At 41.3% G+C, this 21,742-nt stretch overlaps 1 protein-coding gene across 4 annotated transcripts in view; it reads right to left on the minus strand.

The window, feature by feature from the left end:
• Positions 1-21,742, minus strand: part of MAP2K4 (mitogen-activated protein kinase kinase 4) — a 104,569-nt gene that overhangs the window by 31,893 nt on the left and 50,934 nt on the right. For all 4 annotated transcript variants that reach the window (XR_009006296.1, XM_057536003.1, XM_057536002.1 and 1 more), the window contains one exon: positions 14,540-14,714. Coding sequence is in view for 3 of the 4 variants with exons in the window: in XM_057536003.1 (XP_057391986.1) it covers positions 14,540-14,714 (175 nt within the window). In the remaining variant the exon portion in view is untranslated. The remainder of the gene's footprint in view (positions 1-14,539; positions 14,715-21,742) is intronic.

Here is a 21,742-nt window from a genome sequence, read left to right on the forward strand (position 1 = left end):
TGTACACTGCAGACCCGGGGTATATCCCCAACCCACCTGTACAACGACGACTCTGCACAATTCTAAAAGACTGCCACAAAAGATAAGGGTCCCCAGCCCTGCCACCCACCCAGGAACTGTACAGAACATGGAGATGTTCAGAGCGACAGCTCCCACTGCACTAGAGACAGGAAAGAATCAAGTTCAGACAGCATAAAATATTAATAATGAAGTTATAGTTTAATGACAAGGCATGCAAACAGCTCTGTTCTCATAAAAAAGTTCACAATGTCACACCGCGCCACTGTGTACAATACATAGCACATACTTACAAGGCAAGTTAGTATCAAAAAATATACAAGGTGGCACTTTGTCTTCCAAAGACTTCAAGGTATCTGTCCTCAATGTTCTTGAAAGGGTGAAGGCAGTCAATTAAACTCTTGAACCCATTTTACAGAAGAGAAGCCAGAGGCACAGAGAGATACAAAAGATGTATTCCATGCGACACGACAATAAGCAGGTGTATAAGGAATAGAAGTAGGTTCTCTCATTTTCATTTTTCCCACACTAAATGAGGAATTCCATATATTCCAAATACAAACACATTTAATTTTGCAACTTAAAATTTACAGCCTGCTAGCTACAGTACTTCATACCAAATAAAATTTACTAGCTGGCATCCATCTTGTACATACTGATTTATTCCAAACTTTCACACTGAATATCCCGCCCAGATAAATAAGAAAAAAATAAGAAGAAGAATGAAAAATAAAAACAAGTAAGACTAGTACTTTTAAAATTAAGAAAATCCCCCCCATCCCATTTCTGTACTTTCATAGTTTGGAGATTAATAATTTTGCTTTTACATCAACATCGGCATAATGTCTGCTCAAAAGGGATAGTTTTAAAAAGTCAAATTAGCCCAGAGATGTCATTTGTATTTGCTCAAAACATGGCACTGAAATTTCTGTAAACATTTTAATTACATTAACTCCTGTTTTTAAAAATATACTTTAAAAGTGTAGCTGTGAACATACTAATTTGGGAACGCTATTATTTTTAAAAGACTTAATAATCCTATGTATCTAAACTTAAAAGACAAAGAACTGGTAATTAGAGACAAACAGGGAAGAAAAAGCAAATGATCCTCTGATTGCGGAAGACTTCTACCTACTAAAGAATTCTCACTATTAATAGATTAAAAAATCTTTTTTCTATTTTTACTATTTTTCCTTATTTACAAGTGTACTAACACACACACTTATAAAACACTATTTTAAAAGACGCCCTCCTTTCTAGTTTATTTTTTGTTTCCCTAAACTGGTTATATGGTTTTCTAAATTTACAATAAACCTCAGTAGTTATCATCAATAACTGACTCTTGGGGACCAATCTCTAAAAACACTGCTGTTGCTACAGAAAGGATACACGTTACTTTGTGAACTGGAGACCTAACTGAAGTCCCAGCATCTAATTGATTTTATAGGATTATTACTAACCATACTGGAGAGAGAGTTCCTGGCACAGCTGTAATCTTTGAGATTGTCAGCATGGTAGGAAAATCTGTCCATCTGTAAAATATCCTTTAATGCCACTGCTAGCACGAAAGAGAACATGGGGGGGCTGCTGGATGGCCTACTGCTCTAACGATGCCTGTCACCACCTCCTCTCGCTTTCTGAACATCTCATCCAAGTGATGGGCATTGGAGGACTAGCTGCTGGTACTGCATCTCAATTGTTTAAAACTGAGCAAGTACAGCTAGCTCTTAATTATACTGATACTAAAGTTTTAGGGTCATATTGCAACATTTATTATATGTGAGGAATTAATAAACTAAGCTAATTCAAAAGGCCTGAAGGACTCAAAGAGGAGATAAACTATAAGCATACATCTCCTACAATAGCAGTAGCTTCAAATTAATGATTTTAATTCAGTAATTCAATAAGTAATTCAAGTTGGAAAACACAATCGATGATTCAAATGACAAAATACTTAGTAATAAAAGTCACTACCAGGAAAGTTTTTCTAATTGAACATCAAAGTAATGTGTATGGAAAAAATTTCTACCATTTGAAATAAGTAAGGCTCGGATTCTCTAACGAAGGTAGCATAATCGCTAAAAATGGAACACATCACTGAGAACAAACTTCCCTTCCCCTTACAAAGCTGTCCTTAATGAGGGTACTGGAAAATGCAAATGCAAAGGTGAAGCCAATTACACTACTTGAAATTCTCTTGTAATTTAAATGTTCAGAAATCAAATGTGTTGATAAATGCCTTGAATTACAGGAAATTTTCATTTATTGATACCATAAATTTAAAGTTAGATAAGGCTAATGTTTATTTGGGCTCAGCAAACCCTTTTCTTTTTTCTATTTAAGAAAATAGAAAATATTTAAGAAAATCATCTCAAGAACCTTAAGTTTTAAAGAAAAGTTTCACTTTCACCCAAATATCATTAAAATTACTCTTGTTTCTTCATTATGGGGCTATTGAGCTTTTACTTGTCACTGTTTTATTCACCTAGCTTAAGTTATCACATTCTCTCAGGACAAACTAAACTACTTTTTGAAAATCAACCTACATAGCATTTCCAATAATGAAGTATTTTCAAATTATTACAATTTTACTTTATTTGGAACATAATGTACAGAAAACACTTTTAAAGCAAAACAAGAATTACTACCCTACTTATATAAGCAGGTTGCTACAGTGAAGAAATTTATATACCTGAAGCTAAAAAAATATTTTTAAAATTGTTGTCCAAATCTGTATACAAAGCTGTTTTATACTCTAATAAAGCTTTAAAAGCAGGTAAATGCCAATAAAAACTGCATGTAGCTACAGATCAGCAACACCAAAATGACTCTCATTTAAAGACACTTAGTAGAGGCAAAGGGAAAAAAAGATAAATTCCTAGTTCCCTGGTTGTATGACTATTAGTGTTATACATGGTTCTTATCTAATTAAAAAGAAAAATTCCAAAGAGCTTCACTTTTCTAAAGCAGCCAATCCAACTCGTGCCATTGGCTGAAGCAGCCACAAATTCAGTTACTAGAACTCTGTAAGGATTAAGCTACAGTTATAGAAAGTTAAGAAGTTCCATAGGACAAGCTAAAAAATTTAAGTTAGAAATTGCCCTCTTGCCCTCTCCTACCTCATGCACAGAAGCCGGCAATGCCCACTTTGAGAACAGTCCCAGTCATACAGAAATACCAGGAAGTGGTTGAAAGTTTGCTTTCGTTCTTCCTGTACAATGTGGCATCTTCAAGTCACTGGTAAATTTAAATGTTGACAGCTTATACCTGGCCTCATCTGGAATGCCTCAATTTTTAACAACTTGAATTTAAAGTATAAATACTCCTTTACTGATATGAACAGCTATTTAAACATGGCACAGTTCTAGATGTCCTCCAATTTTTCACTGGGATTTCACACACACTATTCTCCCGCCTTATCTCCAAACCCTGCCAACCCGACCTCTCATGTAATTTGCTGGTACTCATCAAGGATGAATAGTTAGGGACAAAACTAACACCAGTAAGTATGAAGGACTTTCAAGTTGATTAAGACACATTACTAGGATGGAAAGGGACTGGGGGAACTATTAAAACTAAATTCAGTGAAGGACTGGGGTGGAAAGGGCAGAGAGAAAGAAGCCAAGAGGATGGGTGAAAACAGGCAGTACACACTCTTAAGGAAACCGATTTCACCCCTTCTTACTGAGATACTATGACCGCGTTAGTGTCACTTTCTCGTTTCTCTTCCTTTCCTAAATTTATTTTCAGAGGTCAGGAGTGACGTGGAGAAGGGATAAAGGGAAAGAGTATGATGATGACTCACTCGCTATTATGGGGTAAGGCCAGGATGGCTCAACTGTGGCAAAGAGTAAATGAGAAAAGGCCCACAGGGTAGGTCCTCAGAAGCGGGTCTCCAAGGAGCATTTTGCCTGGGCGCTAAATGAACACCTAGCTGATTCCAGTAGTGTCCTTGCCACCCACTCTGATTCAGAGTTACCCCACATCTCCGTGTCAGAGTTCTCAGAGCTAGCTCAGTTGCTAGAGAAGCCAGGCACACACCAAAGCACTGGGGCCCGCCCTGAAAGGACCCCAGTCTGTGTCTGCCTGTGTCCTATGCAAGAACTCTGGACTCTCACCAAAATCCCAGAGTTGTTCTACCTGCCAACTCAAGCTATAAGGAAAGGTCAGGCCAATGACCAGCTCTATCTGCTGGATAATGTGTGTGTGGAGAAGGCCCTCTGGGTTACCTGATCCCATTCATGTTTAGAGAAGGAGAAAATAGGTCATCACAGACTCGAAAGACTCAGGGTAAAGAAGACTGATAAGTCATACATGTTCTTGATTAAAAACAGTAGTTCCACAACGTGTATGACAGATGTTTGTAGGATCTGGGCATTCCAGGCAAAAAAGATACACATCACCTGCAAACATATCAGGAATCAAGAACCAAGGAGTCCAGGAACTGACTTCAGAAAGACAGACTTGAAAATAGCAACACAGTCAAATAAACTTACAAAATGTCTATCAATTCTAACTGATACTCCATCTGTGTTTTTGTTTTGAAATGGAGAAAATACATGGGGAAAGAGATGTGGGGAACAGAATAAATGGGAAAAGTAATGTGAAAGGGCATGACCACTAGTCCTGGCAGGTACAGTCTCTAAACTCTCACATGACACATTCTTGCCGGGTCTTTGAAGGGCTCAGCTGAGGGTCCAGAGGACAGTGTAACCAGGTGCCCGTGTTCATCTGTGGCTGCTTAGAGTAAGTTAGGAATAAGGTATGAGTATTCAAAAGTGAATGAGGGGTGAGTTCCCCGATCAGAAATTTGGGCACGGACACAACGAAACTCAGCAAGGTGATGTATTCAACAACTATAGAGGAAATCAGTGTATGGCTTTAAAGATTATTCTAGGCATTGACTAAAACAATTTAACACAGGGGCTTCCCTGGTGGCGTGGTGGTTGAGAGTCTGCCTGCCAATGCGGGGGACGCGGGTTCGAGCCCTGGTCTGGGAAGATCCCACATGCCGCGGAGCGGCTGGGCCCGTAAGCCACAATTACTGAGCCTGCGCATCTGGAGCCTGTGCTCCGCAAGAAGAGAGGCCGCGATAGTGAGAGGCCTGCGCACCGCGATGAAGAATGGCCCCCACTTGCCGCAGCTAGAGAAAGCCCTCGCACAGAAACGAAGACCCAACACAGCCGTAAATAAATAAATAAAAATTTAAAAAAAAAAAAAAAAAAAAAACAATTTAACACGGAATAAAGTGATGCAAGCTATTAGTATTTGGGCCATTAGGCAAAGTGCTACTTTCAATTTACCGCCAACCGAAATCAGAGCACCAGAAGGTCTTTACCCTTCGGCAAAGCCGTGTGGGATCCGCTATCACCTGCAGGTAGCTCGAACTCAGCTCTCAGTGGCTGTGGCTCATCCCTCGAGCTGAGCGCCTCTCACCATCTAAGGTGACCAACAGTATTTATAGTCTCTACTCAAGTAATTGCCAAATATCTCGCCAAAATGGGATGAAAGCTTGCGCAATCACTCACAGGACAAGAATGAGATCAAATGCTCCCTGTGTCGATCAAATGCCCCATAATATGGGGCAGTCAACTGTGGATTTCTTAATAAGCCACGTGATCTAGCCAATCGAATGAGAGCCTAAGACACTGGACTGAGTAGACACTGATAAATATCACCCGTGCAGGAATCCTAGAGCTGGTACCTGGGCAAACACAGCACATGGGATCTCGAGTGGACTCCTCTCCACAGAAAATAAAGAGGGATGGAATGAAGGTTCGACGGCATTTCATTTAAAATCAAACGATGAAGAGAACAAGGATTTCTTAATTGATATAATTGTAATAAACGTATTTTGAAAGTACCCAGTTCCTAGGATCCACAAGCACCAATAATGCCCTGCCAGAAGTGCAGCCTTGTTCATTAAGCAGTCCCTGCCCTTTGGTCAGGGACTCCGCCTAAGGTTAATATGTGAGAGAATAAAACGCAAAGGGGAATCCACTGCCAGTCAGTGGACGACTTCAGATCAACCTAAGTCAGGGAGGTAGGGGATAGGAGAGCAAGGATCGCACTCAGATCCCCAAGGGTCCCCTTGGATTCTTACAAACCTTCGATCCTTACAACAAATGTGCTGCTTTCCCAGCAGAAATGTCCAGAATTCAGTTCTAATACAAAGTTGGAAAACCCCAGAAACCACTGCTGCACATCAGTGAGCTATCACTTTCCTCTGAGCTGCAGGAAATCCTAGGCATTCTTATTTTCCTAATTTCAAAACAAAGAATCTATATCCCACAGATGCAGCAAGACACTTAACCTTAGCTACTAAAGAGTCTTCTAAACCCATCACATAAAAAAATGTCCATGATATCTTACAATACTATCACTAATAAGGTCAAAGCAGATGGCAACATAAGCCAAAACAAACAGTAAAAAAAAAAAAAAAAAAAAAAAAAGGCAAAGTATTTGGAGTGCTGATCACAGATGCAAAACTGTTTTTCATGTCAAAGAGTAACAAACTGTGTGTCTGTTAAATCAATTGTTTTAAATTATGAAAACACATGTTTTTACTAAGGAAGAAAGAAAGGATACTAATTCTTAATTGCAAAACCATCTGAGTCTTTAGAATCAATTTAATGAACTCTCGATTGTATCTTAGTCAAATTAATTAATTAATAGTAGGACCTCCCCTTCTTCTCACTGAGGATACTGAGGCCCAATTAATTCCTTCTACATATCTTGTGCTGTGCATCATCAGAGAACGTGCGAGGTCACTTCCAACAACATACGTGATATCACATCGTGGGAAGACCTGCCCTGAGGACAAAGTTAGTAGGACAAGCTTGATTACGTCTTGACAAGGGTGGTATCATCTTCCGCTTTACTCATGACATCATCCACATGTAAAGAGCACAATGTTAACCTCAGCACTGAAATATTTAAGGGCCTAAAGATCACAGCTTCGGTACCCATGACAATACAGTGACATAAGAGAGAAATCTGATATACAAACCATTACAGAGGCCAGGCTATAACGTAACAAAGAACGACAGAAAATGTGCAGGAGGTATTGTTCAAATATTGTTCTGAAGGATCCTCATTTAGAGTGAGGTGTGTTAAGACGGGTTTTTCTCCAAATAACTGCAGAAGCTGGGATACAGTCCTATGTCACAGTTCAGTCAGGTCAGTCAAGTGAAGGTAGAGGGTTTCAGAAACTAGGTGTCCAGGATGTTCAGAAACAAAAATGGTTGACTAAAGTTCACCGAGAGCAACCATTTCCAAATTGTCCACGTGGATCCCAGAGGTTCCTCAGCACTCATGCCCCAAGGGCTTCCGATGTGGGTGGGCACCTCCTATCCATCACATCAACCAGAACAGCACTGATTTTGTCTACTTTATTTATTGGGGTCTACATACAATTCTATGAACAGAAAGAATCCACTAGGAGCAACAGCAAAAGAAACCCACGCGGACTAGGAGTTCCAATCCCCACTGCACCAGGGACGGGGGGCAGCCCTGCCACAGCCTTGGGATCTGTCCACTCCTGGAAGGGCACCACTTACGCTTTTCATTGCGATGCCACAACATTCAAGCAACATTACCAACATAAAATAATATGGGGCAATCAACTGTGGATTTCTTAATAAGCCACGTGATCTAGCCAATCGAATAAGAGCCTAAGACACTGGACTCCAGTCTCAATTCAAAACAAGATAGCCATGGCTTCTGTATCCCACAGGTGACCTGGATAATCAAATGCTAGCGCTGTGGACCTTTGAAACTCAACGAAACTGCCTAACAAAGTTCTCTATACCATCAGAAAGAAGCTTTTCCAATTAGGGCCACGCCTGTCAAGTCTCATTCTACTGCCCTCAGAACACTGGGCGAGACCGACGCTTGAGACTCAAATGACCCTCCTCCGACAGCACTCACGGTCCCCACGCCAGCTATTCAGCACTGAACTTCCGACAGAAACGGCGAGGTCCCCACTGCGCAGCTGCCTCCCGACCCTCGCAGCCCCACCTGCACAGGAGGCCCACCCAGTGAGCAGGGGAAAGCCCCACGCTGCTCTGCTCGGGGAGGGCTGGGCTGTGGGCGCTGACGCGCTCGGGCGGAGGGCTCTGGTCCTTCCCACCAGGCATCGGGGTAACCTGGGTCTCAGCTCAAGCACACTGACGTCAAGACCCAAATACCAAGGAGAGGCAAGAATGCAGGAATCGAGATCGGACTAGCAGCCCAGGATCAGGAAAAGTTAAACCAGCGCAGCAGGAGAGTTGGAAGAGTAGAGGAAGAGCACTGAGGGTGGAAGGAGTAACACATGTCAGGCAGATGGCCAAGAAAGGGAAACACCCGAAACCCTTAAATATGAGGTCACAAACTGCAAAGAGCCGACTGCTTTTCTGATTAACTCAGGGAACTTCTCAATTAGAAGACTCAAAGCTCATCATAGTGACCAGCAGTGACAACCTTCACACCTTCCTACCCCATCTAGAGGCCCAGCATCAGCTCCACTCTCCAGTGAGATGAGACCTTTACTCCCACGTTCACCCTCCAAATAACAGTTCCACTGCCTTCTGTCTTTAGCGACAGCAATTTCATTCCTTTCTATTCCCTCCCATTTTCATTCTTTCCTATTCTCCCCTGTTTTTCTCTCATAGCCTACAAACAAGAACAGGGCACGATCCTTCAAGAAGTCAATCCGGACCTAATTAACAACAGGGGGGCGGCAGTCCAGGCCTGCAGGAGGTCACTCCTCCCTCTGGTAGCAATCTGCCTTTGCTGTCCCACTCAATTCCAGCCATGGGCCTGAACCGTGGCACCGCAGCTACTCTTCCTAACTCTTTTTTTTATTATTATTATTTATTTTATTTTATTTATTTATGGCTGTGTTGGGTCTTCATTTCTGTGCGAGGGCTTTCTCTAGTTGTGGCAAGCGGGGACCACTCTTCATCGCCGTGTGCGGGTCCCTCACTATCGCGGCCTCTCGTTGCGGAGCACAGGCTCCAGACGCACAGGCTCAGCAATTGTGGCTCACGGGCCCAGTTGCTCCGTGGCATGTGGGATCTTCCCAGACCAGGACTCGAACCCGTGTCCCCCGCACTGGCAGGCAGACTCTCAACCACTGCGCCACCAGGGAAGCCCTACTCTTCCTAACTCTTTACTCCTGTGTCCCTGGATTGTTCTGAGTGGATTCTGACCATCTGTGGACTAACTCTGCTGGGGGTTTCTCCCAGATTCGAATTTCTCTAACCCTAGCCCGGAAACCTAATCCTGACTGCTTCTTCAAACACTTGGTCTGAATTCTGGGCTCTTCCCAGAATTGGTTGCAATAACCAGCCCTGCCAGAGAGCTAAGCAGAGCTCAGCTAAGCCCTACTTCACCTTAGAGGATGGTGACTGTGTGTGTCTAATCTTTGCATTCAGTGGTTATTCCACCATTGTGCAAAATGGGGCGTGAAATAAATGTTATTTGCAGAGGATACTGATCCAAGCCTGAAGTACCAGCCAGCGTCAAAGGACGTCCCTCCTGAGCTTTAAAAGACCCTGCGGCAACGCAGGCTTTGCCCTCAGCGGTCCGTGACTCAGTCACTCAGGCAGAGTTAGACAAAATAGTACAAGACAAACTACTCACAGAAGAGTAAAACCGGCTTACCCAAGCGTGTGCAATTAAAAATGAAGGATTCAAATTTCCCACATCCTAGGTCTAACACAGAACCTCCCTGGCAGCCTGGGGAACTGTGCTCAGGCCAAAGGTCAAGAAACTATCATAAGTATAACTCTTACATATATTGTGTGTTATCTTGCTGAATCTGATTTATGATATCATAACTGATTTTTAGATTAATTATCTCTTGGAGATAATTATTTCCTGTAACTAGGAGCTCATTTTTTCAAACATTTCTTATATGTGGCAAAATAAATTTGGGGAAGGGCTCCCTCAAAACTAAAAATGAGGAATAAATGATAATTTCAAAAAATCAGGTTAATACCACAGTTCACTTTGGTACAGATACTGCAAGTAAATCTTAGGATAATTTCCAGGATAAGCTTAATGTCTGATAAAGAAATCCTTCTACGGAACAGGATAGAAAGCCCAGAGATAAACCCACGCACATATGGTCACCTTATCTCTGATAAAAGAGGCAAGAATATACAATGGAGAAAAGACAGCCTCTTCAATAAGTGGTGCTGGGAAAACTGGACAGCTACACGTAAAAGAATGAAATTAGAACACTTCCTAACACCACATACAGAAATAAACTCAAAATGGATTAAAGACCTAAACGTAAAGCCAGACACTATAAAACTCTTTGAGGAAAACATAGGCAGAACACTCTCTGACATAAATCACAGCAAGATCCTTTTTGACCCACCTCCTAGAGAAATGGAAATAAAAATAAAAAATAAACAAATGGGACCTAAATGAAACTTAAAAGCTTTTGCACAGCAAAGCAAACCATAAACAAGACGAAAAGACAACCCTCAGAATGGGAGAAAATATTTGCAGACGAAGCAACTGACAAAGGATTAATCTCCAAAATATACAAGCAGCTCATGCTCAATATCAAAAAAACAAACAACCCAATCCAAAAATGGGTGGAAGATCTAAATAGACATTTCTCCAAAGAAGATGTACAGATTGCCAACAAACACATGAAAGGATGCCTAACATCACTAATCATTAGAGAAATGCAAATCAAAACCACAGTGAGGTATCACCTCACACCGGTCAGAATGGCCATTATCAAAAAATCTACAAACAAGGGACTTCCCTGGTGGCACAGTGGTTAAGAATCCACCTGCCAATGCAGGAGACCCGAGTTCGAGCCCTGGTCCAGGAAGATCCCACATGCTGCGAAGCAACTGAGCCACAACTACTGAGCCTGCGCTCTATAGAGCCCGCGTGCCACAACTACTGAGGCCGTGTGCCACAACTACTGAAGCCCACGTGCCTAGAGCCCATGCTCCACAACAAGAGAAGCCACCGCAGTGAGAGGCCTGTGCACCACAATGGAGAGTAGACGCCGCTCACTGCAACTAGAGAAAGCCCGTGTGCAGCAACGAAGACCCAACACAACCAAAAATAAATATAAAATAATAAATTTGTTTAAAAAAAATCTATAAACAATAAATGCTGGAGAGGGTGTGGAGAAAAGGGAACCCTCTTGCACTGCTGGTGGGAATGTAAATTGATACAGCCACTATGGAGAACAGTATGGAGGTTCCTTAAAAAACTAAAAATAGAACTACCATACGACCCAGCAATCCCACTACTGGGCATATATCCTGAGAAAACCATAATTCAAAAAGAGTCATGTACCACAGTGTTCACTGCAGCACTATTTACAATAGCCAGGACATGGAAGCAACCTAAGTGTCCACTGACAGATGAATGGATAAAGAAGACGTGGCACATATATACAATGGAATATTACTCAGCCATAAAAAGAAACGAAACTGAGTTATTTGCAGTGAGGTGGATGGACCCAGAGTCTGTCATACAGAGTGAAGTCAGTCAGAAAGAGAAAAACAAATACTGTATGCTAACACATATATATGGAATCTAAAAAAAAAAAAAAATTAGTTCTGAAGAACCTAGGGGCAGGACAGGAATAAAGACACAGACGTAGAGAATGGATTTGAGGACACAGGGAGGGGGAAGGGTATGCTGGGACGAAGTGAGAGAGTAGCACTGACATATATACACTATCAAATGTAAAATAGATAGCTAGTGGGAAGCAGCTGCATAGCACAGGGAGATCAGCTCGGTGCTGTGTGACCACCTAGAGGGGTGGGATAGGGAGGGAGGGTGGGAGGGAGACGCAAGAGGGAGGAGATATGGGGATATGTGTATATGTATAGCTGATTCACTTTGTTATAAAGCAGAAAGTAACACAACATTGTAAAGCAATTATACTCCAATAAAGATGTTAAAAAAAAAAAAGAAATCCTTCTATATTAAGTGCATAATAAGACACTTAGTATACAGCTACTTCTAGTGAGTTTCTCATTTCACCAACACCAAGGAAAACTTACAGGAGTGTGAACCGCTGTCTCACAGTTCCTTTCAATCTCCCCAGTCCTTATCTCAGAGATAAACCCAGTGCATGCTCAGGAATAGAGCCATCTACGTGTAAAATGTCAGATCTAACTCCTCAATCGTACAATGCCTCTGTGTATCTGCACTCCTCAGTCTGGTCTGTGTGCCTAAGTGAAGAGTGAATAAACTCTCGGTATGATGAAGCGCTAAGTTTTTTCAAAGAGACCAACAATAATACGTTTTAAATTTGTAGTAGATGGCATATACTAGTCATCAAATTGGTACCCAATTTTAATATATATTAATGCACAAACACTCTTCCAGTATTATACGAACTCATGAAATCCAATCCTTACACCCCATCAATATGTTGACTGGAATGTCAGATTACCAAGTTCAGTGAGAGTGTGGCCATATCTCATGTTTTCCTTTTTCATTTTAAATTGCCCTCCCACCACTCCCATGCTAAACTATCATGCTTGCTCAAGAATTCAAGGTGACAAAGATAGACAGCATCACCTGATGAGTACAGAAGTGACAGTTATCAGTCTGCGGGTCCCATCACCACCTGAGGAGTACTTCTTAAGAACTGGGGTTTTTAATAGCATTCCAACAGGGGATCTCAAAATAAGGTCAGATTACAAATGGCAGACAACAATTTCCTGTTTTCACTGTTAAATTCTTTCAAAATTTGACTAAGCATTATACAGTTGAAAAGTTAGCAAATTAAGAAAAACTTTAAGATCCAAATGAAGGAACTTCTTTATTTACCTTTAAAACCTATTAACCATGATTAAAGTCTATCCAGATTACCAAAACAGCTTATGATGCTGATCAACATAGTAAAGCACACATAGCACAGACTGAAAAAAGCAGGACATAATTATTTAAAAAGTACCTTCCCTGGTATCTGGGAGAAAAGTTTAGGACTTTAGTTATCTAGGATAGCTTTCCCTTAAGCCCCAGCCAAGTAAAAGTGAGCGTCATGCACAGACAGTACATAAGGGCAATGCAACACTCATGCAGAAAAGTCTAAATAAAATTACTTTCTTTCCACTCACACTACAGCTCACAACATAAAAAGAATTTTACATTCCAAGAAAAACAACATTTTATTTCAACAGGTAATCCAAAGCAGAGGTCTTAACCTGGGCATCTTTAGAGGTCTGTGGTTATATGCAAAATTTTGTATATGTATGCATCTTCCCAAGAAAAAAGCCTACAGTTGTCACCACATTGTAAAAGAAATACGACCAAAAACAGGTTAGGAACCCATAGAGAGAATCCTAAGGTTTCTCCCCACCATTAATTTTTCATAAGTTTTATATAACCCAGCAAAGAGAAATGCTCAACAGTGAAGGAGGCTAAAACAGAGTAACATTTTGCTCACAATAAACTTCAACACAGGCAGCATTTTATATTAATGTGACACAAATCCACTCCCAAAAGTCAAGTAGGAAACAGGTCACTCCTCTCATCAAGCCATTTTGATAAACTCTCAAAACAGGGAGGGGACTAACAGGAAGATGATTAGCTTAGACTGTCGGCAAAGCCATTCTCAGTTCTTGCAAACTGGGAAAGTATTTGTTCCCATAAAAATTTTAAGTTCGATGAGAGTGTGGCCATATCTCATTTTTTCCTTTTAAACTGCCCCCCTCCCCCCATCGCTGACTTTCCTGAAATATCTTACACAGAGCAAATATTCGTTAAACATCTGAACAAACACATGAACAAGTTACAATGACGTGGGCCCTCTGGGAGTCAGACGGAAACCATGAGTTCCTCACAGGTACCAACATAAGCCTGCCAGGTACAGTCTAGCGGCCAATCTCCACTTCTGGCCATTCTTGATGTTTTTGCTTTAAATGAACATATTCAGTGGCACGACACTCACAGTAATGACAGACTGGGACAGCAGTATCACAAAGTGTGCGTTTCAGTACAACCTTGGAGCCAGGGCACAGGGCGGTACTGAGCGGAGGTGAAAGGAACAGAGAGAAGCCGAGCCGGTCAGGACCGAGTAAGGTTGAGGTTAGTGGCAACAGCATGTGCGTGGTTTCCGGGAAACCGTCAGCGAGCCTGCTGTTAGCCCTAGCCCCGCACCCTGCCCAACCCAGTGCGCCGCCTCTTCATCCAGCTCTGGCGCGGCGCGGCGCGGCACTGCCCGGCCCCCAGGGTGCGGCCGCCCCACCGGAACTCACCTTGGCAGCCAGCGGGAGGGCCTGAAGTTTAAAACACGTTAAAGAATCATGCCGCAAGTGCAGGGGACATGCACATCTCGCGACTCATGTTTCCCGAGAGGCAGGAAACATGCCACCGGTAGGACAACCTCTATACAAAACACCCTCAAAAGAATTCGGAGAAACCATTTTAGGAACACCCATATTTACCACACCAGTAAGGACAGAGCAGTAGTAGTACTACTGCACCAAGAAATTGCACCGAGTGGACTAAAGTACCAAAAGTAATCATGGGTGTCACCTACTTTCACTGCCATTATCTGCCCACTCGGTTTGTGGACCATTTTGTTGACAGAACCATAAGCTCCTCGTCCAATTTCTCCAAGGTCTTTCAAGTCCTCTGCAGTGAAATCCCAGTGCTGCTCAGGGGAGATCTTCAGTTTTCCTGACGATTCAATGCTGTGTGTTCTCAGTCTCTCTCTGTTAAAATATTGGGAAGCAATTTTTCCACATTTTAAATAGGTTTTGACTTTTTTTCTTTTAGCTAGCACTGATTAATGCGTGGGAAAATTTGTTTTCTCATCAGTTACTAGAACAGTCTGCGCTCCGGGTTTCTGGGGATTTTTTCTGTTCGTTTGTGTCATCTTGGTTTTTTACACACTGAGTTAATTAAGAAAGGCCTAAATTTAGGCAGTCAATAAACTTAGCTTTTATGGGATTCATAAAACCAAATTTCCATTTACTGAAGAAACTAATACTGCAGACCAGTTCATTTCCAAATATGAGATCTTTTCCGAACTTTGCAAAACTGCATTATCAAATGCAGAATCCCAGGTGCTACGAACCTCACTTCCAAAAAGTCCTTACCCTACCTTACCCAACATTAATCATTCCAGGTCCTCAATCCTTAATACAGCTGTTCACAAACTCTGCTGCTCATCAGAATCATCTGTGGAGATTTATTAAATCCCAATGCCCAGGTATCATCATATAGCTATTGTATCAGAATATGTGGGGATAGGGGTCAAAAAACAGTATATTTAAAGATACCCAGATGATTCTAGCGAAGTTTGGGAAAGAGCACCTTAGGATACTGCCCTATGCATGTTAAAGCCGTGCTGAGGTGGGAGAACAGTTAAACAACTAGCCAGCTGGCTCTAAGAGGAAAACTACCATGTGCTATTCAAAATTGAGCCTCTCAGCCCTTGATCAACAGATAGAGCAATGGGGTGAAAAAAGAATGATTTATGGACAGAAGCGCTCACTTGTTACAGATTTTCTTTAAATAAAAAAATCATCTCCAAAATGCCAGCACGGAGATCAAAGTATTAACTTCTAACCATACTTTGTAAAAAAGCAAATCCAATGAAAAATGTAAAATCAATCTTGTTTGTGTCTGTCTCTCTCTCACACACATACCAATGTGTAGGGATGAACTGTATCAAACCAGAGAGTGCAACAGACATAAAGAAAAAGATTCCATTGAATATCATCTACATTTCTTCAATTTCATATTAAATGATCAGAATCTCTTTTAAAATCTGATCTAATGATACAAGCAAGAACATGATTGGTTATCTATTTCTTCTTCCAAAATTTAGGAAATGTTTTCTCAGATTAGTAGAACTGTTTTTTGTAGTTACTTTTAAGGTTCTCATATATTTAGAATTTTAAAATCACTCCCTCAGAATAATCATTTACACTAGTATTGATATTAATAATAACCAAGAGTCAAGGTTAGAGTTAAAAAGTTACTACGCTTTGTCTAAATAACAACTTAGTGAACCAGCATTCCAAATGCCAGATTCTCAAATCATAACTTTAATAAGTCATAATACCAGCTTTCATTCATACAAGTTCTTTACAGTTTACAAAATACTTTCACCAATATTATATATACCCTAGCATCTAGAGTCAAAGGAAGCCCAGAAAGCAGTGGTGTAAGTGACTATTCAGGTATGGAGGTGAAGCTTGAACTGGCTAAGATGGAAATCAGATCTAGGCAAGCAGATGAAGCCCAGTTGACTAATTTTCTCAGTATTCTTCTTCATGAAGTAGACAGATTAAGCCAGGAAATATTCTAACATAAAGAAGTTCCATGAATAATGACTATTGTTCTATGATCATTGGCAAGAAAACACCATCTTTATGGCTCAATTTAATCACTGGTGAAATATACAGCACTAGCCTACTGCTGAGGGTAGTGGCAGACAGGCTCTAAGGTGCTGCCCATGACCTCCACTTTCCTGGCACCCACATCTTTGCATAAGCTCCTCTGTCTGAATATGGATGGGGCCTGCGACTTGCTTCTAGCCAACAGAATATGGCAAAGGCTATCGGCACTCATGATTACATTGTGTCATATAACATTTGTTGGTAGCATTCCTGAGAAATGAAATGAAATGAATATTTCATTACTACATAAAGCCAGAGAAAAACAAGTTATAATATTGTCTATCACACTGAAGATCAAATTTTAGAATTATGAAATATCTCTGCTAATAGTTTAGCTTACTGTAGGCCTGCTGCATGGTTTCTGGATAAGATTCTTTTTTCTTTTTGAAAGTGAACAGATTGACAGATAAGGGATGTGAGTTATCTTCTTAGGCTAACGAAAATGTTCAAAAATTGAGTAAGGTGACAGATGTACAACTCTGAATATACTAAAAGCAGTAGGATTATACAGTTTAAATGGGTGAGCTGTATGGTGTATGAATGATATCTCAATACAGTTGCAAAAGAAAAAGATGAACAGGAGAATGTGATTACTACCCAGAGTTCCATTTTCTCACTTAGACAGGAAAAGAGTTGTGAAAACCACGGAAAAACATGCTACGGTTATGCCATCACCAAGGCATGTTCATAGCGTCTTCATTCATACTGGACTGGCGATCTTTCCAATCAAACTGAGTCAATTTCACAGCTACTGTTGTAAGGGTTAGTCCAACCATGATTGCTTCCAAAGAAGAACTGTACGTAGATAAAGCACTGTAGTGACCAGATCTGGAAGCCTGACCTGAACAAACCTTTACCATGAAACTCTAGCAGTCAATCACTGAGGCAACTGTACCAAGCGGCCAAAACCCTAGTTATAGTTCTTTAACTTTAACCAAATCTATCAAACAAGATTTAAGTGTTACTTCTACTAGACAGTATCAGAAATTCCCAGTCATTTCATTATTAATTTCTTACCTGGAAATTAGTTTGACTCAACTCCACAAACCTGTAAGTCATCCCCAATGCCTTTGCCTATCAGTAAACAAGTTATTTACTCTTATATTCCTTCTAAAATAGGTTAAGTGCTCTACATGGGCAATACTTAACCAGGGCACCCCTCCAATGTTTTTGTTGGGTCCACTCAAGAAACAAGCAAAGGACTGAGGTTCCAAATCTCAAATTAACCCAAGTCTCAGAAAGGAATACAATCCCAGCCCCCTATCTAGCCCTCTACATAGGAAAGTCCAGTAGAAAAAAGTCCATAGAAAAATCAGTAATATTCTCCTCTGGATTTAGAGGTCTTTAATATGAAAACAAGTTTTAGTAGTCTTTGTTGTATTAGGACTTGTAATTAGATTATCAAATGATACACATTCCAGGTAAAAAATCAGCTACATACTTACATTTTTTTAATGCCTTACAGATCACAAATCTGAATTAAACGTGCAATGTATCTCTTGAATACAGCATTTCAAACAGTATATATTTTTGGATAGATATTAACAGCACCAGGGAAGCTGTTTAGATATAGACTGATGTTACCATTAATATATTTTCTCCTATATAAAGGTTAGTAGAATTTTAGTGGTAATAATAGACTCTGGTGAAATCTACAGACACGAATACAAAGGATTAAAACGTAAAAACAAAAAAATCAATCAACCTTATCAATTTGAATCAAATTTGGAAAATCAATTCATGGACATACCATACCTTACCAACAGATACTGAACAGCTACTATGAACAGATTGGGTATATGTCCCATGTGGTCAGTACCTTCATGTTCCTTTTCAAAAGACAATATTCCCTGGCTTTATAAAAAGATGCCATACGAATGACTGGAAAATATCAAAGATTTCAGGGCTTACCTCTCCCAGTTGTCTAAGGGAACACTTATTCCTCCCATGCCTCACTGTTCCATGCAGAGGGATCTGGTCTCTCACCTGAGGCCTTACTGACTGATCAGTGAATATAGAGAAGAAACTAAACACACTCAGTTCAATTCCTCTCTTTCAGAGCTAACCCTACAGGGAGGGTACACATGCTCTGGCAATGTCTCTCTCGTGCCTTATATCGGGCTGCCACTCACAGGGTGGGTAAGTCTACGTATTCAAGGGCAGGGGGAGTTAGCACCATAAGTTTGTTTTCTATGTCTGTGAGTCTATTTCCATTTTGTATATAGATTCATTTGTATTATTTTTTAGATTCCACATATATGATATATAGTATTTGTCTTTCTCTGACTTACTTCACTAGGTATAATATTCTCTAGATCCATCCATGTTGCTGCAAATAGCAACAGTTCATTCTTTGTCATGGCTGAGTAATATTCCATATATATATATCATCTTCTTAAACCAGCTGTCTGTTGATGGGCACTTGGGTTGGTTCCATGTCTTGGCTATTGCAAATAGTGCTGCTATGAACCTTGGGGTGCATGTATCTTTTCAAATTAGAGGGCTTTTTTTCCAGATATATACCCAGGAGTGGGACTGCTGGATCATATGGTAGCTTTATTTTTAGTTTTTTAAGGACCCTCCATACTGTTCTCCACAGCGGCTGCACCAATTTACATTCCCACCAATAGTCCTATAGGCAAGTTTCCTTTTTCTCCACACCCTCTCCAGCATTTATTATTTGTAGACTTTTTGATGATGGCCATTCTGACAGCTGTGAGGTGATACCTCATTGTGGTTTTGATTTGCATTTCTCTAATAATTAGGGATATTGAGCATCTTTTCAAGTGTCTGTTGGCCATCTGTATGTCTCAGTACTTTCTCTGATAATTGATCTTCTGGATAGAAAGGAGCAACTTGTCCGTTTACTATTTAATACTGAATCATCACTACTATCTATCTATCTATCTATCTATCTATCTATTTATTTATTTATTTATTTATGGCTGTGTTGGGTCTTCGTTTCTGTGTGAGGGCCTTCCCTAGTTGTGGCAAGCGGGGGCCACTCTTCATCGCGGTGCAAGGGCCTCTCACTATCGCGGCCCCTCTTGTTGCGGAGCACAGGCTCCAGACGCACAGGCCCAGTAATTGCGGCCCACGGGCCCAGTTGCTCCGCGGCATGTGGGATCTTCCCAGACCAGGGCCCGAACCTGTGTCCCCTGCATTGGCAGGCAGACTCTCAACCACTGCACCACCAGGGAAGCCCATCACTTCTGTATTTTAATTACCATCCCTTCATTGGCCCAGACTAATCTATGAATTTCTGAAATCCTACCGATTCCAAAACAACTAAAGAACTGTGACATAATGTTCCAGAACGTAATCAGACTGGGCACTGAGAAAAGCTTTATTTCTATCTCATGTGTCTGATAAAGCTGCCTGGGGCTTTGTACATAGGTGGGTGGGCTTGTTTTTTAAAGAAACAGAACGGCACGGCCAAGGTTACCTGGGAGAGCTCTAGCCCCAGCCCCACCATCTACTAAACACAGGGTTCTGCTGTGCAAATTCAGCAGCAGGACAAGTTCCTGAGCCTCTTTTTCCAAGCAGACTGCCCAATCCTAAATCCCTCTTACAGCTACACAGGTAGAAGAGAAATTTAAAAAGAAAAATCAATCATAATCCGGAGAAAAGCACTACTAACAATTCAGTATAGATCCTTTGCATTTTTCTGTACTATGTGGATAGGTCACCGAATGACCTGTTGCACCTACTGCTTTACAGACCTCACTGAGTGCATCGCTGACATATCAGACGTCACCGGGTCCACGTGGCCGCATAACGCTGCCTGGAGAGCCTGCGCTGACCGAGCAGCACCAGCCGCGAGAGCCTGTGCCCGGCCCAGAGCGCCCTTTCCCTCAGGCCAACCTGAAAGGTGATTAGGGTTAGATCACTCACTCATAAGTGGCATTTTGATGTATTACTCTTGGAGTTGCATGTTCTGAGCTATCTGGTAAACAGTGTTTCTTTGGTTAACCTCCTGAGATAACACCCCCTTAGCCAGAGCCCTCCTAGACGGTGTTTGTTTTGCTGTCGCTGCTTCTGCTAAAAAGTTCTTTTTCTATTAACATACCTATCAACCCTTCGTCCTGTATTGCAAATATTTCTCCAGGGTGTTGTTTACCTTCCGACTGTATTTATGCATTTATATATGTAAAAAATGTGGTACTTTGTATGTTTTCAAATCAGTTATTCCCATCACATTCTTTTCTTTTGCTGTCATGCAGTACCATTTAAGTTCCACATGCAATATGGATTTCATTCTACCACTGCATTTTCAGTTTCCTAGCAATGTCTTTTTTTCTCATCTATCACCCTTTTCAGTAATTCTGTTGCCTATTTATCCAAATTTGTTCTCTCCTCAGTATTTTCCAATCCTTTTTTTATGAATGTCATGATTTCATCTACTTTATTACAAATGCTAATCATTCTTGTAAAAAACGATTTTGAATGCTGCAAAATATCATATTCAGAGATGCTCTTTCTCAAAGCATTGAAGATATTATTCCCTAATTCCCTAATTCTCCTCCTATCTCACGATGAGTGTCTGTGGCACTTGTGCTTGGGCTATTATGGAGCATCGGGAGACAGACTGATACTCACACCTGAAACAATTGAAAAAAAAGTCAATATACGGAAAGGTCTTGAAGACCCTGGACAGTGGACAACAAAAGGCAGCGAGCACTGAGAGGCAGGAAATACACGAGGCGAGCCCTCAACCACCCCAGCGCACTGCCCAGGGAGACTTCACAGACCGCAACACAGGGAGGGCAGATCCAGCAGATCCTCACGAGGAGGCGATGGATCTGGAAGTCTGGGGAGACCGAGTTCTCAAGGCAGAGTACTAGATAAGAGAGAGCCGCACAGAAGGAGGACCCCACAGACATGCAGGGGCCCCCCAGTGATCAGCACAAGCTTATGAGGAACCTACACAAGGCTGAGGAAAGAACCACCCAAAAGCATTAGAGGGAATGATACCCAGGCTCATACAACAACTCCTGTTCTTGCCCACAAGAGTGGAAAACTCCACAACTCATGGGGAATTCAGGAAAGCACGCAGAAGGATCTGGTCTCACCTACTGAAGCTGAAAAAAGAGACCCGAAAGGATCAAACTACTTCCGAGGAACTTAACCAAAGGACAGAGCTCAAAAATATTTATAAGATACAAAAACAGCCAGCACCCAATGTCTGGCATGCAATCTAAAATCATCAAGTATGCAAAGAAGCAAGATACTATGACCCATCATAAGGAGAAAAAGCAACCAATTCAAAGTGACCCAGAAATGACAGAGATGCTAGAATAAGTAGACAAGGACAATGAAACAGTGTTTATTAC

This window comes from Balaenoptera acutorostrata, chromosome 20, assembly GCF_949987535.1.
Source record: "Balaenoptera acutorostrata chromosome 20, mBalAcu1.1, whole genome shotgun sequence".
NCBI lineage: Eukaryota > Metazoa > Chordata > Mammalia > Artiodactyla > Balaenopteridae > Balaenoptera > Balaenoptera acutorostrata.